The sequence below is a fragment of the Takifugu flavidus genome, chromosome 16 (genome assembly GCF_003711565.1).
Source record: "Takifugu flavidus isolate HTHZ2018 chromosome 16, ASM371156v2, whole genome shotgun sequence".
Classification (NCBI taxonomy): Eukaryota; Metazoa; Chordata; class Actinopteri; order Tetraodontiformes; family Tetraodontidae; genus Takifugu; species Takifugu flavidus.
The window spans coordinates 8,766,959-8,777,196 of NC_079535.1; the positions used below are offsets into that span (position 1 = coordinate 8,766,959).

Sequence of the window (10,238 nt, forward strand, 5' to 3'; positions counted from 1 at the left end):
TTACATTCCAAATACAAATGTACTGAATTTATTTGTTGAACACTCAACCATGTACAAGTTTGATCAAACACTTGTAGGAATGTCTTGAACTGGTCCTATTGAAGAATACATGGAAGGAAAAAAAGAACTTGTTGTTAAGCTTAGCAATAGTAGGAGTGAATAACATACAGGGTTTAGAGTTGTGACCGATTATTACTACATTACATGCATCTATTCAGGGCATCTGCTGTTAGAAAACATCTTTGAAGTGATCGCCACTTACACTACTAGTGAATGTGTTGCCGACGGGTAGCCGTTCCCTGCTGCCGTGGCTGTTGCTTGGCAGACTTGTGCCGCAGACTCCAGCTCACGGAGGGGCTATCAGAGCGAACCTCATTAGCCCGAGTCAACATGCAGGCTCGCTGTCCACTCGTCAACCATCTCCATGGCATAATTTAGGGTGATCAGCGAGGGATGGAGGAGCACGACACTATTCTCCTCTAAAACCAATCACACAGCTGAGTAAAGACCATCACTTTACAGTTGCCATGGCAACGTTCAGTACCCCCCTCATGCCAAAACACATTGCAGACTTTCTAAAAATAAAATATGTTGTCTTTTCTCGCAGACTCCTCTCCAGATGACAGCCTTTAGAGCAAATCCTTATACAAGGTCGGCCTGTAGAAATAGCTGTCTAATGAGCTGCCACAATGGAAATAAACTGTATTTCAGTCAGCTCATTCAATTTTGCTGCCATTTAACTACCGCCGGATGACCCGAGACTCCAGGAGACTCCAGAAAGGCCGGCGGCTGTGTTTCAGTGTGGTTCTGGACAAAGAGCATGGAGCCAACATAAACACGGCAGACTTTGAGGATACTGTCGGAAGGGCAGGCCGGCAGATTAAGGCCACGTCAGCCACTGCTCCAGCCACAGAACAGACAGCCAACTCACGGATGTGACTTTTACAATGATACACATAAATGGCGCATTTGAGTAAAATGGTTTCCGAGTATTCTGATCGCTCATTGGAGCCTCCATCTTCTCCAGCTGCAGACATCCGGGAGGATTTAATCCTTTCTTTGAAATTGAATCAATCTATTCTGTGCTCAATCTTTTTTTTCTATTAAAATTATGCTTGACAAATAAGCAGTCTTGCTGCGATGTTGTGCAACTGCATGAGTACGTGGGCCGATGTGCCAGAAGTCGCCCTCATCTCTGGAGCCAAGAGCGATGAGCCATTAAGTGCTCAGATCTTACATAACGCAAGCGCACGGGCTGTCAGCGGGAAGAAAAGCCAACACCGTGCGATTGATTTGTTGTAACCAACGATCTGAGAGCGAGAGGAAGCACAATGACCTCATTTAGCAGCCAAACATCCAGTATAAGATAACTTTATTTCATCTCAAGTGAGCAAACAACACAGTTTCTCCGACAGGGCAGAGACAGAGGGCGTGATCGTACTATACAACGAGAATGTGCATTTTTGGTTGAAGGATAACTAAGTGAAGTCTTGGCTGTGTGCTAGCAGCGGAAAATGATGAGGTAGACAGTGACATACCCAATATGTACAGAGCTGCATGTTGACACACCATTTTTCAGGTGTGCCTGATTTTTTTAAAAAAACAGAACCAAAAAAAAACTCCAAAGGATCCGAACCCGCAACTGGCTGTGTACCATTAGAAGAAACACCACAAACACACCACCTGCACAGCTAATAAACATCAGACCTGTGGGCTCATACAGAGTAAACACCAGGATAAAAGAGATCCATAAAAACTTGATTTAAACATCATTTCAGCACAATTACAAAGGTATTCCTATTACTCCAGTAAATAAAAGATCACATTTGAATAAAAAAAAACGAACCACACAAATAGAAAAATAAGACTTTATAAAAGTAAACTGAGACTAAAGCGATAATAACCACATACTGTATCAGCAGCTTGGGTTTACAGTTGTATGTTGTTATTACCTAACACTCGGTGCACTGTTGCTAAGTTACTTGGCATGATGACCATGAAGAACAGCTGAGGACTTTCCAAACAGTATTATGTTGGTAATAATAGTAACACGCGCATCTTAGACAGTATTATACACTTTGTTTTAATAAAATAAGGACTGTTTTCCGGAATGACCTCTAAAGCTGAGGTAATGGGTGTACGGCCACAAGACGAAATAAGATGAGGAAGTTACAATTCCTTAGATTGCCCTATTTGTTTTGTTTTTTTCAAATCCTTAAGGTCACATAACAGTCTTTTAGTTTAACATATAACAGTCAACTGAAGTCTGTTGATTAATCACAACCTGTGGTGAGGAGAGCATCACACACCCTAGACTAAGGTGCATGTGGACGCCTTAACAGTCATAGATGAGGAAAGCTATAGTTTTATATAGATAGTTTATGTTGTCCCCGGCAGGGTGAACACTAAACAGACACAGAAAGTAGAAAAACACAGTAATGATCGTCACTAAGCTGAGAGGATTTCCCTTGGTAAAATCACGCAGCTCTGTCTCGGAACAGCTGCCAACGCTGCCCACAACAACTATCACAGTCTGAGTAGTGTGTGATGCTTAAATATCTAGTGTTTCACAATTGTGCAACTCAAAGACACTACACTCACTGGCATCATCTGAGTAGATTTATCACATGTGTTATTTACAAAGACACTCGATTATATTTTTACCATTGTGAGGTGCTCGGATTACACAGACACCCTCGGGGCTCTAGCAGCGGCGCGGCTCGGTCGCTAAATATCCACGGCAATCAAAAGACATCTGCTCAGCTCGACTGTAAAGTGTAACCACACCAGACATTTGCTACACTATGTGACCCCACTCACAGAGCAAATGTACAGCGTTTCATTGGAAACCACGCTGCGCGGCTCGTCAGCATCTGCTCGCCAGCGCCCGCCGCGTGCTTCAGTCAGCCTTGTCCTCGCCGTTTTTGGCCCACCCTCGGCTCATGGCTGCTACCACAACGCTGTACATGTTGAGCCAGGCTTGCCGCAGGGATGCTGTGTAGGCCTGGCCCAGACTACACTGCAGCATGTAGAGAAGGGACTCACCCACAGTCTAAAGAAGCCCAAAACAAACAAGCACACAGGGATAAAACAGTGTTTTTTTCTTATTTATATAAAAAAGAATATGTGTAAATGTCTGACAAGGTGCAATATGTGGCTCATACGGCAAACGACTGCGGGTTGACTCCCACTGCCTGATGCTTTCGCCCCAGGTTGAGCAAAAAGTCCTCCAGGGAGTGAAGGTCGTCCAGGTGGCTGACCGCAGCATCGATCACAAGCATCACCTGGAATCACGGATCGATGCTCAGCACAGATTGCGAATGGTGTAACTGCAGCCTCGGCGGAGCTCACCTTGGTCACATGTTCCAGGAACTCCGGGCTAGAGAGGCAGTCTTGTGTGGAGCCACAGTTTGTAGTGTAGTGGAAAAGGCTGAGGAGCTCAGGGTCCAGCTCAAACAGCCTGCCACAGACAAAAACCACACTGTTCCACAGATGTATACACACAGCACGTGCTGCTGAACAACCACACACAAACTCAATCTGTAAATGATCAACGCATCTCTCTGTGCCATAGTGGCAGCTGTTTTTAAAGTAAATTGAAGATTATTGCAGTCTGTCGCCAGGCAACAAGTCAAGCCTCCGGTCCCTGCGTGGTGGAACCGAGCAGGGACGGATCGACCTTCTCGCTACACACCTGATCGGAAATCTAACGCCACCGTTTTCAAAACAAACCGTATTATTTGTGGCCGTGATAGAGATTTTGTATCGACGCTTGACTATTGTATGTGTAATTCACTTGATTTGGAGTGCTAACGTAAAACATTACCTGGAAAACATGATGACGCCATGGGGAACTTTGTTCTTGCCCAGGCTGTCCCAGCTGCCTCGTATCAGCTCCTTGTCTTTGCTTGACAGCTTCTCCATCTTTTCCCCTGCCTGCGACACAAGAAAACGTCTTCTACGAGGGAAGCACACGACTCCTCTGCAGGACGAGAAGGCTCAGGATGAGGAAAGCCGTAACATCAGCAAATCAACACATCCAACTTCCCCCTCAGCCCACCTGCAGCACAGACATCACGCTGAGCAGCACATTCACCGATATTGCTTGAGAATGAGCGACGGGGAACGTATTCCCCAGCTAGAGGGACACGAATAAACTGTACCTGTCACTCTCCTCTGTGAAGTTCTTCTGGAAAAGGGTGGTCTGAGTGTGTGAGGGTGAGTTTGTGCGTGCAGGCAGCAGCCTTGCCTCAAACTCTGCTGCACTTGTCGTCTCTTTCCCCGGCCCACGGTGCAGTCAGGCAGACAAGTTGTGCCACGCTTTTATCTGTCACACTGGCTGCTATCTCTCTCTCCCCTTCACGCTCGCCTCTTGATATGCTCTCTCTCCAGCGCTGGGGATATTATCCGTGTCACTGAAGGAGAAAAAGAGGGATCTCTCTCCTTCTGCCGTGGAGAAGCTGCCGCATGCCAGAGCTCCTCCTGCAGGTGAACCGACGACTAAAGCGTGCAGAGATGAAGCGAAAGCGCGCGGGGTAATCCGCACTCGACCAAAACAACACCTGGTCGCATGCAGATTTACATTGTAATGGAGAGGATTTAAAGAAAGGGAGACTTTGATGAATCAACCAGTGAATGCAGCATAAGCGTTGCACAAAGTTCAAGCAGGAGTTTGACATCCGGAAGATGAAAAACTGAGGTGCGAAGTGGAATTCAAAAGTCAGATTAGGGATGAGCGGCTTCCAGCACGTCTGAGCCACACGTTCGCTCAGTAAATTGCAATTGGGTCTTTTTCAGGAGCTGACACAACAACAGCCAGGAGCGTGTGTTACCTTGGTTAAATGATATTGTTCATGAGCAGAGCAGGGCCACTCCTCAAACAGCAGGATGTATAATGTTTGGGTGCACAGCCGCTCATTAATCTAAATGAGACGTGTTTATCCCCCTTTTCAGCTTCTGTAAACATTCGCAGTCGGTAGTTTGTTTAGTTGCTGCCCTCGAGCATTTTTCACAGCCCCACGGCTCTCGGTCGGATATTATCTAACCGCTTCGGAGAGATTGGTTTTGTTTTCAGCTGTGCAAGCGGGGATCAGAGGTGCACAACACTCTCCTGAGGGGCAACGAGGCACATCGGAGAGGGATACATGGTTCCCATGACAACCTGACAGGATGGAGCCCTTGAAGCTTGGTGATGCGTTGTCGAGATTTGAAAGAAGCAAGTGTGTTTTGAAGGAACGCATCCAGAACTTTTTTGTCTGATATTTGTTGGCAGTTATCCTGAATTATTCATACAGCCCCTTTAACACCCCAACATGTGCACGGCAGCCTGGCCATAGAAGACTGATTCCTTCATTACTTCACTACACTGATATGTTGTGCTTTCAACACGTGATGTTGTGGTCAGCAGGGAAAAAAAATCTATTTGTACTTTTACAACTAAGATTCCATAATGACTGGATACATATGCAGACATTTCCATGTATGTTAAAATTATCTCCAAAATTCCAGGCAGTCAGCTGTGTAAGCACAAGAGGAGGCATTTGATGTGGGTCCGAGGGCTTAGAGCGCACCCCAAACTGGTCTCCCTTGGCTGTTTATTTGGGTGGCTGTGCGGCTACAGGAACGACTGAAGGCTTTAATCTAAACATCTATAAACACCTTGTGTCAGACGTTTAGCGTCCTTACAAAACCTGTCAATATATGCATTTGCATCATAAAGAAAACACAACCCAAATGAGAGCCAAATAAAATATCACCATTGAAAAGTCAAAAATATATATACGCCTGTGGGCGAATGTGTGTGTACTTGGTTTTCAACATGTGTGGTATGCTAACTTGTGGATTTCACACACACTCTGGGCACCAGCTGTCTTCATGGGACCCATATGTTGCCTCCCCTGTGTCATTTTAGAACCACATTGTGGGACACAAGTTAAAAGAGTTAAGTTAAAGATAAGATATGAGGTTGAGTTGGTGAATGTTCTGGTTATGGTTGGGGATTTGTGTACATGTGTGCATGTATCTACGTATGTTAAAGCCAAAGAGCATCTAAATATTAATCACTTACAAGCATGTAATTATACCAAATTATATTTTATTTCGGTTGTAATCCCTAACTTTGGGTTCCCACAATTTACAGCTGTACATCTTAAACTATCAAACATTTGCTGCGGGCAGTCAGAGTGACATGAATCACTTTTTAGAACCGTGTTGTTGCCACAAAAAGCCGCCGCGCTGCCTGAAATGTTTTGATCACTGAAGTTCTTCCCCTTTGGACTTCACGCTCCTCTCTTTCACATCTTCAATTTTCTCCCAGTCGTCTACATTTTCTTCCCTAAATCAGACATTTCGGGTTAGGAAATGGCTAAAGTGTAATTACATCTTACTTTGAGTTGGCTGCAGCATTTGTCTTCACTGAAGACTGCGGCGTAAGCTCAGAAAATTATGTAATGTAATATGACCAAACCACATAAAGTCCTTGGCTCTCTATCACCAGTGCTATTCATAATTTTCCCGGAGTCTGTGGCATTACATGAAGAACATGACTAAAAATTCTCATTTTGCATACCTGCTGGAGCCAGAGTCGCTCTCATGTGTGTTATCGTACGATCTGGAAGAGGAGGACTCTTCATTTCCTCCTCCGTGCTGTTGAATAAAGCGCTCGGTTATTCCGTTTTTCTTCAGTTTGTTCCTGAACACCTGCTCTGCCTGAGCCCTCGCGTTTTTCTGAAGACAAAAAAAAAAAGATGATTCTCGAGGATCTCGCCACCTGCGGAGCGAAGCAGTCATTCTGTTGTCCCACTTACCTGTTTCACCTGCTCAAACAAATAAGGCCGTTCACGAACTCTATCCCTCATATCCCGTAACTCTCTTGCGTATTCTCTCATTTTTTGTTGGTCAGTGAGCCTTTGTAGAGGAGAAGATTATAGTTTGAGCTTCTGTGGCAGCCGTGTGGTTGTTGTGATGTGACATTCAAAGGTTGTGAAACTGTCAAATGAACAGCTTTGCTGACCAGCACTGACCTATGCTGCTGCAGCTTCTCCTTGTGCACGTCTTTTTGGTCCGGCAGCTTTGCATGGAGCGCGCTGCTCCACTTCAGAGCCTGGGACCTCCTGTTGAAGGTTCTCAACCAGTCGGCACTTTCCCGATTCTTTTTATCCCTCATCTCCATTGACTGTCTGATTTAAAAAAAAAAAGAAGAAACAATTCATGATATGCTCCATGTTGAATGACAGGAGAAATAACAATATATGTTATTAATAATTAAGAATTTATTTCACCTTATGGCCATGTTGCGTTTCTTTACAGCATCTGTGGTGAATATTGGGAGAGTGGCTGTAGACAGTGAGGTTAAGGCACCAAGCGATGTGGCTCTACTGAGATGAACTGTTTTTGGTACCTAAAGTAAAAAGGTTTCTTCAGCAGACAGGTTTTTACAGAGTTCTATCATAAATAACAGCATGGGATGAGGAACAGTGAAGGAACTAGTTTTTTAGGATAGCGATAGGCACCAAATGTAACCATAAGCCAGCTCTCTATGTGTTACCTGCTGCTTTCTCCATATCAGGGACACAAGCATTGGCAACCTAGTAAACATTAACATTACCTTTTTAATGAAAAATGCACAGTACATGTTTTAATTTGTCTTTCAGCTCCCTGTCTGATCGGATTAATCACAAGTGATGTTTGTGTCTATTCTGCTCCTTCTTTACCCCCATATGAGCCTGGTCCTGCTCAAGGTTTCTTCCTGTCAAAAAGGTTTTTTCCTTGCCACTGTTGCATGCTAAATGCCCGATTTTTAAAGATTAAAAGACTGTAATACAAAAAACATAAAGGGCGGTTTGTATCGTCCATTATTGTACATCATGTAGGTGTGGTCATAAAGGTGTGGGCTTTTTTGTGAGTGAGGATTTAGATCATCATCAAGCAAAAACATCCTCTAAAGCTACATCAAGGAGCCATCTGAGGATCTGACGTATTGATATCCTGTTCATGTCAAGCTGCAGAAGACATTGGTAAATCGGATTATTCTGCACTTTTCACATCCAAGAATGACCTATTACAAACCTCTGAGTTTTCAAGGCTGATGTTGTGTTTTCTTGCAGGCAGATCTGATGTCCGTAGATAAAAAGGTTGACATTTCGTCCCATCTGCGCTTTGTGGTCTTCGTAAATATTCCTTCTGCAGGATTTTGTGCAGCTTGTTGAAATCAGGGACCTGCTGATTGATTTGGGGCTTGAAGCTAGGTGTATCATAAAGCGACTCCAACTTCTCCTTCCTGGAGCGCTCAGCAGTATGAAGTTTTGGACCACAAGACAAAGAAGAACTCTTGGTTGTTGCTGCTGAATTGAAATTGAAAGGGTAAAAGGGAGACAAAAAAGATTGTAAAGGAAAAAAAAGTCTGCTATTTAGTGTTCCAGCATAGAGGAAAACTCACCTTTTACTTTGGAAGAAGAGTCCAGAACCTCTTTCGGAGGTTTGGTAACACTACCAGGCTTGTTTACGCCATCATGTGGAACTTGATTTATAGTTGACAACATTTTACTTTTATCCTTTTCCCTCTCCTGGAATTTAAAAGGTTTCTGAATGGAAAGCAGGAATTGCTTCCTCTGCTCAATGTCGTGCTTCCTCTCCTTCTCCCTTTGTGCCATCATCTTATGATAGCGGGGCTGATGAACGTGGCTGGGAACGGGATGAGCCCAGAACTGCTTCTGACACTCAACCTCATCTTCCCGCTCTTTCATCAGCTGTGTACATGAAGGTAGTTGCTCACACTGTTGAGTCCTGCTACAAGGCTGTGAGGTCTTCTTTGATGGACAGGATTTCCACGCTGGAGAAACTGACTTGAAATTGTCTGATGGCCTATGATGGGGCAGTTTCATAGGTCAAAACTACTGAAAGGGTAGCTTTCCTGCTGTTTCCTTCTGAAACAGTCGACCAAATGAAAAGATAAAACGCATCAATGAAAACCTACTTGTCCTTTGGATCCTTTGCAGTTTTACGACTCACTCCTTGTTGCGGCCACAGCAGAGCATTTTGTTGAATCCTCTTGTCCAGCTCCTCGTTGTGTTTCAGAACACTCTTCTCTGTCTCCAGCAGCTCCTGTTTGAGGGTCTCCACCAGGTCCTGCTGGAGCGTGGCCTGGAAACTGAGTCCATCTTCCAATAAAATCTCCGACGCTGACATATTACGCTGACCTGAAACTAAAATTCAGCTGCTAAGACAAGTTAACTGAATGCCATGATTTGATTTGTGTTCAATTACAGTTCCAACATGATAATTATAAAAAAATCAAAAAATTGATAAAAATAATACACTTTTCCTTTTTGCAAAATAGTTTAATCAAATATCAGAATTATTTCATACTAATCTATACATTTTCCCCTGTAAATTAATCAGTTATTGTATCTTAAAACAAGGTGAGCATAGTTCTAAAGTAACAATCCTAAATCTAACAATTATGTCGTCAGCATTATAAAATTATCAAAATGTAGCCATTTAAGACAAAATGACTACAGTCCTTTGCTAGCTTTTCAATTTTCATAATTTTCTGCCATTTCAAATTAGTTTAAAATGATCAACAACAACAAACATCGAACTCCGTCTTCTCTTGTGTAACATGTCACCATAGCAACGAGCTCTTCGCAGTTGTCAACTGAGTAGTAAATGACAATTTCTGAATAAACAAACATATATGTTCCATTTTCTATGTTTACATTTATATATTTTTATAAACTGACTATTGTATACCTGTTCTCGTTTTTTTACGGCCAGGACTGAAGTCAGAAAATAAATCAATAACATGAGAAGTGGTATAAACTGACTACCTGGTCAAAGATGAGTTTTGGCACTGTGTCGACGCGTCTCTGCAAAGTTATCTTTCCATTCACTGCAGGTCCGGTTTAATCTGACGTTAGTTTCTCTTTCGTGACGCAACTATAGTTGGTTTGTCTCTGTTTCGGCAGCATCAGCACCGTCTGTGGACAAAAGCAGGAACGGTCGTCACTGCCCGATCGGTACCCGGAAGTCGGTTTCATATCGCTGCTGCGCATGCGCCCATCAAAATGGGTTCTTTTCCCTCTGTCGCCAGCTGTGTATAAAAGGCACGACTATAGTTCCCGCTGATGAAAATTATGCGCTGGCTTATTTTTCCACTCTGGATTTTATTTTTGGAAATCAATGGTACAATTTGGAACATCACAATTTGCCAGGATTGCCATAGAGGCAAACAAATAGGT

The 10,238-nt window shown here is 43.6% G+C and overlaps 2 protein-coding genes across 6 annotated transcripts; both read right to left on the bottom strand.

The window, feature by feature from the left end:
* Positions 1 to 1,355: 1,355 nt before the first annotated feature.
* On the bottom strand, positions 1,356 to 5,941 carry ngb (neuroglobin). Of its 3 annotated transcripts, none has more exons than XM_057059240.1 (5): positions 4,164 to 5,941; positions 3,827 to 3,936; positions 3,352 to 3,460; positions 3,165 to 3,284; positions 1,356 to 3,052 (listed from the first exon to the last, which is right to left on the bottom strand). In XM_057059240.1, exons 2-5 carry the CDS (start codon positions 3,922 to 3,924, stop codon positions 2,900 to 2,902), a joined length of 480 nt encoding a protein of 159 aa, XP_056915220.1. In that variant the 5' UTR covers positions 3,925 to 3,936; positions 4,164 to 5,941; the 3' UTR covers positions 1,356 to 2,899. The 3 variants fall into 3 exon arrangements, with proteins under 3 accessions (XP_056915220.1, XP_056915219.1, XP_056915221.1); XM_057059239.1 differs by having other exon boundaries at positions 3,827 to 3,982; XM_057059241.1 differs by having other exon boundaries at positions 3,827 to 3,982; positions 4,061 to 5,941.
* A 133-nt stretch (positions 5,942 to 6,074) lies between these two features.
* On the bottom strand, positions 6,075 to 9,990 carry fam161b (FAM161 centrosomal protein B). Of its 3 annotated transcripts, none has more exons than XM_057059219.1 (9): positions 9,828 to 9,990; positions 8,975 to 9,203; positions 8,438 to 8,862; positions 8,068 to 8,342; positions 7,281 to 7,399; positions 7,023 to 7,178; positions 6,807 to 6,906; positions 6,569 to 6,726; positions 6,075 to 6,334 (listed from the first exon to the last, which is right to left on the bottom strand). In XM_057059219.1, the coding sequence occupies exons 2-9, from the start codon at positions 9,184 to 9,186 to the stop codon at positions 6,253 to 6,255; spliced, it is 1,527 nt and encodes a 508-aa protein (XP_056915199.1). In that variant the 5' UTR covers positions 9,187 to 9,203; positions 9,828 to 9,990; the 3' UTR covers positions 6,075 to 6,252. The 3 variants fall into 3 exon arrangements, with proteins under 3 accessions (XP_056915199.1, XP_056915201.1, XP_056915200.1); XM_057059221.1 differs by having other exon boundaries at positions 8,438 to 8,924; positions 9,010 to 9,148; positions 9,828 to 9,989; XM_057059220.1 differs by having other exon boundaries at positions 8,068 to 8,339; positions 9,828 to 9,989.
* Between the last annotated feature and the right edge of the window lie 248 nt (positions 9,991 to 10,238).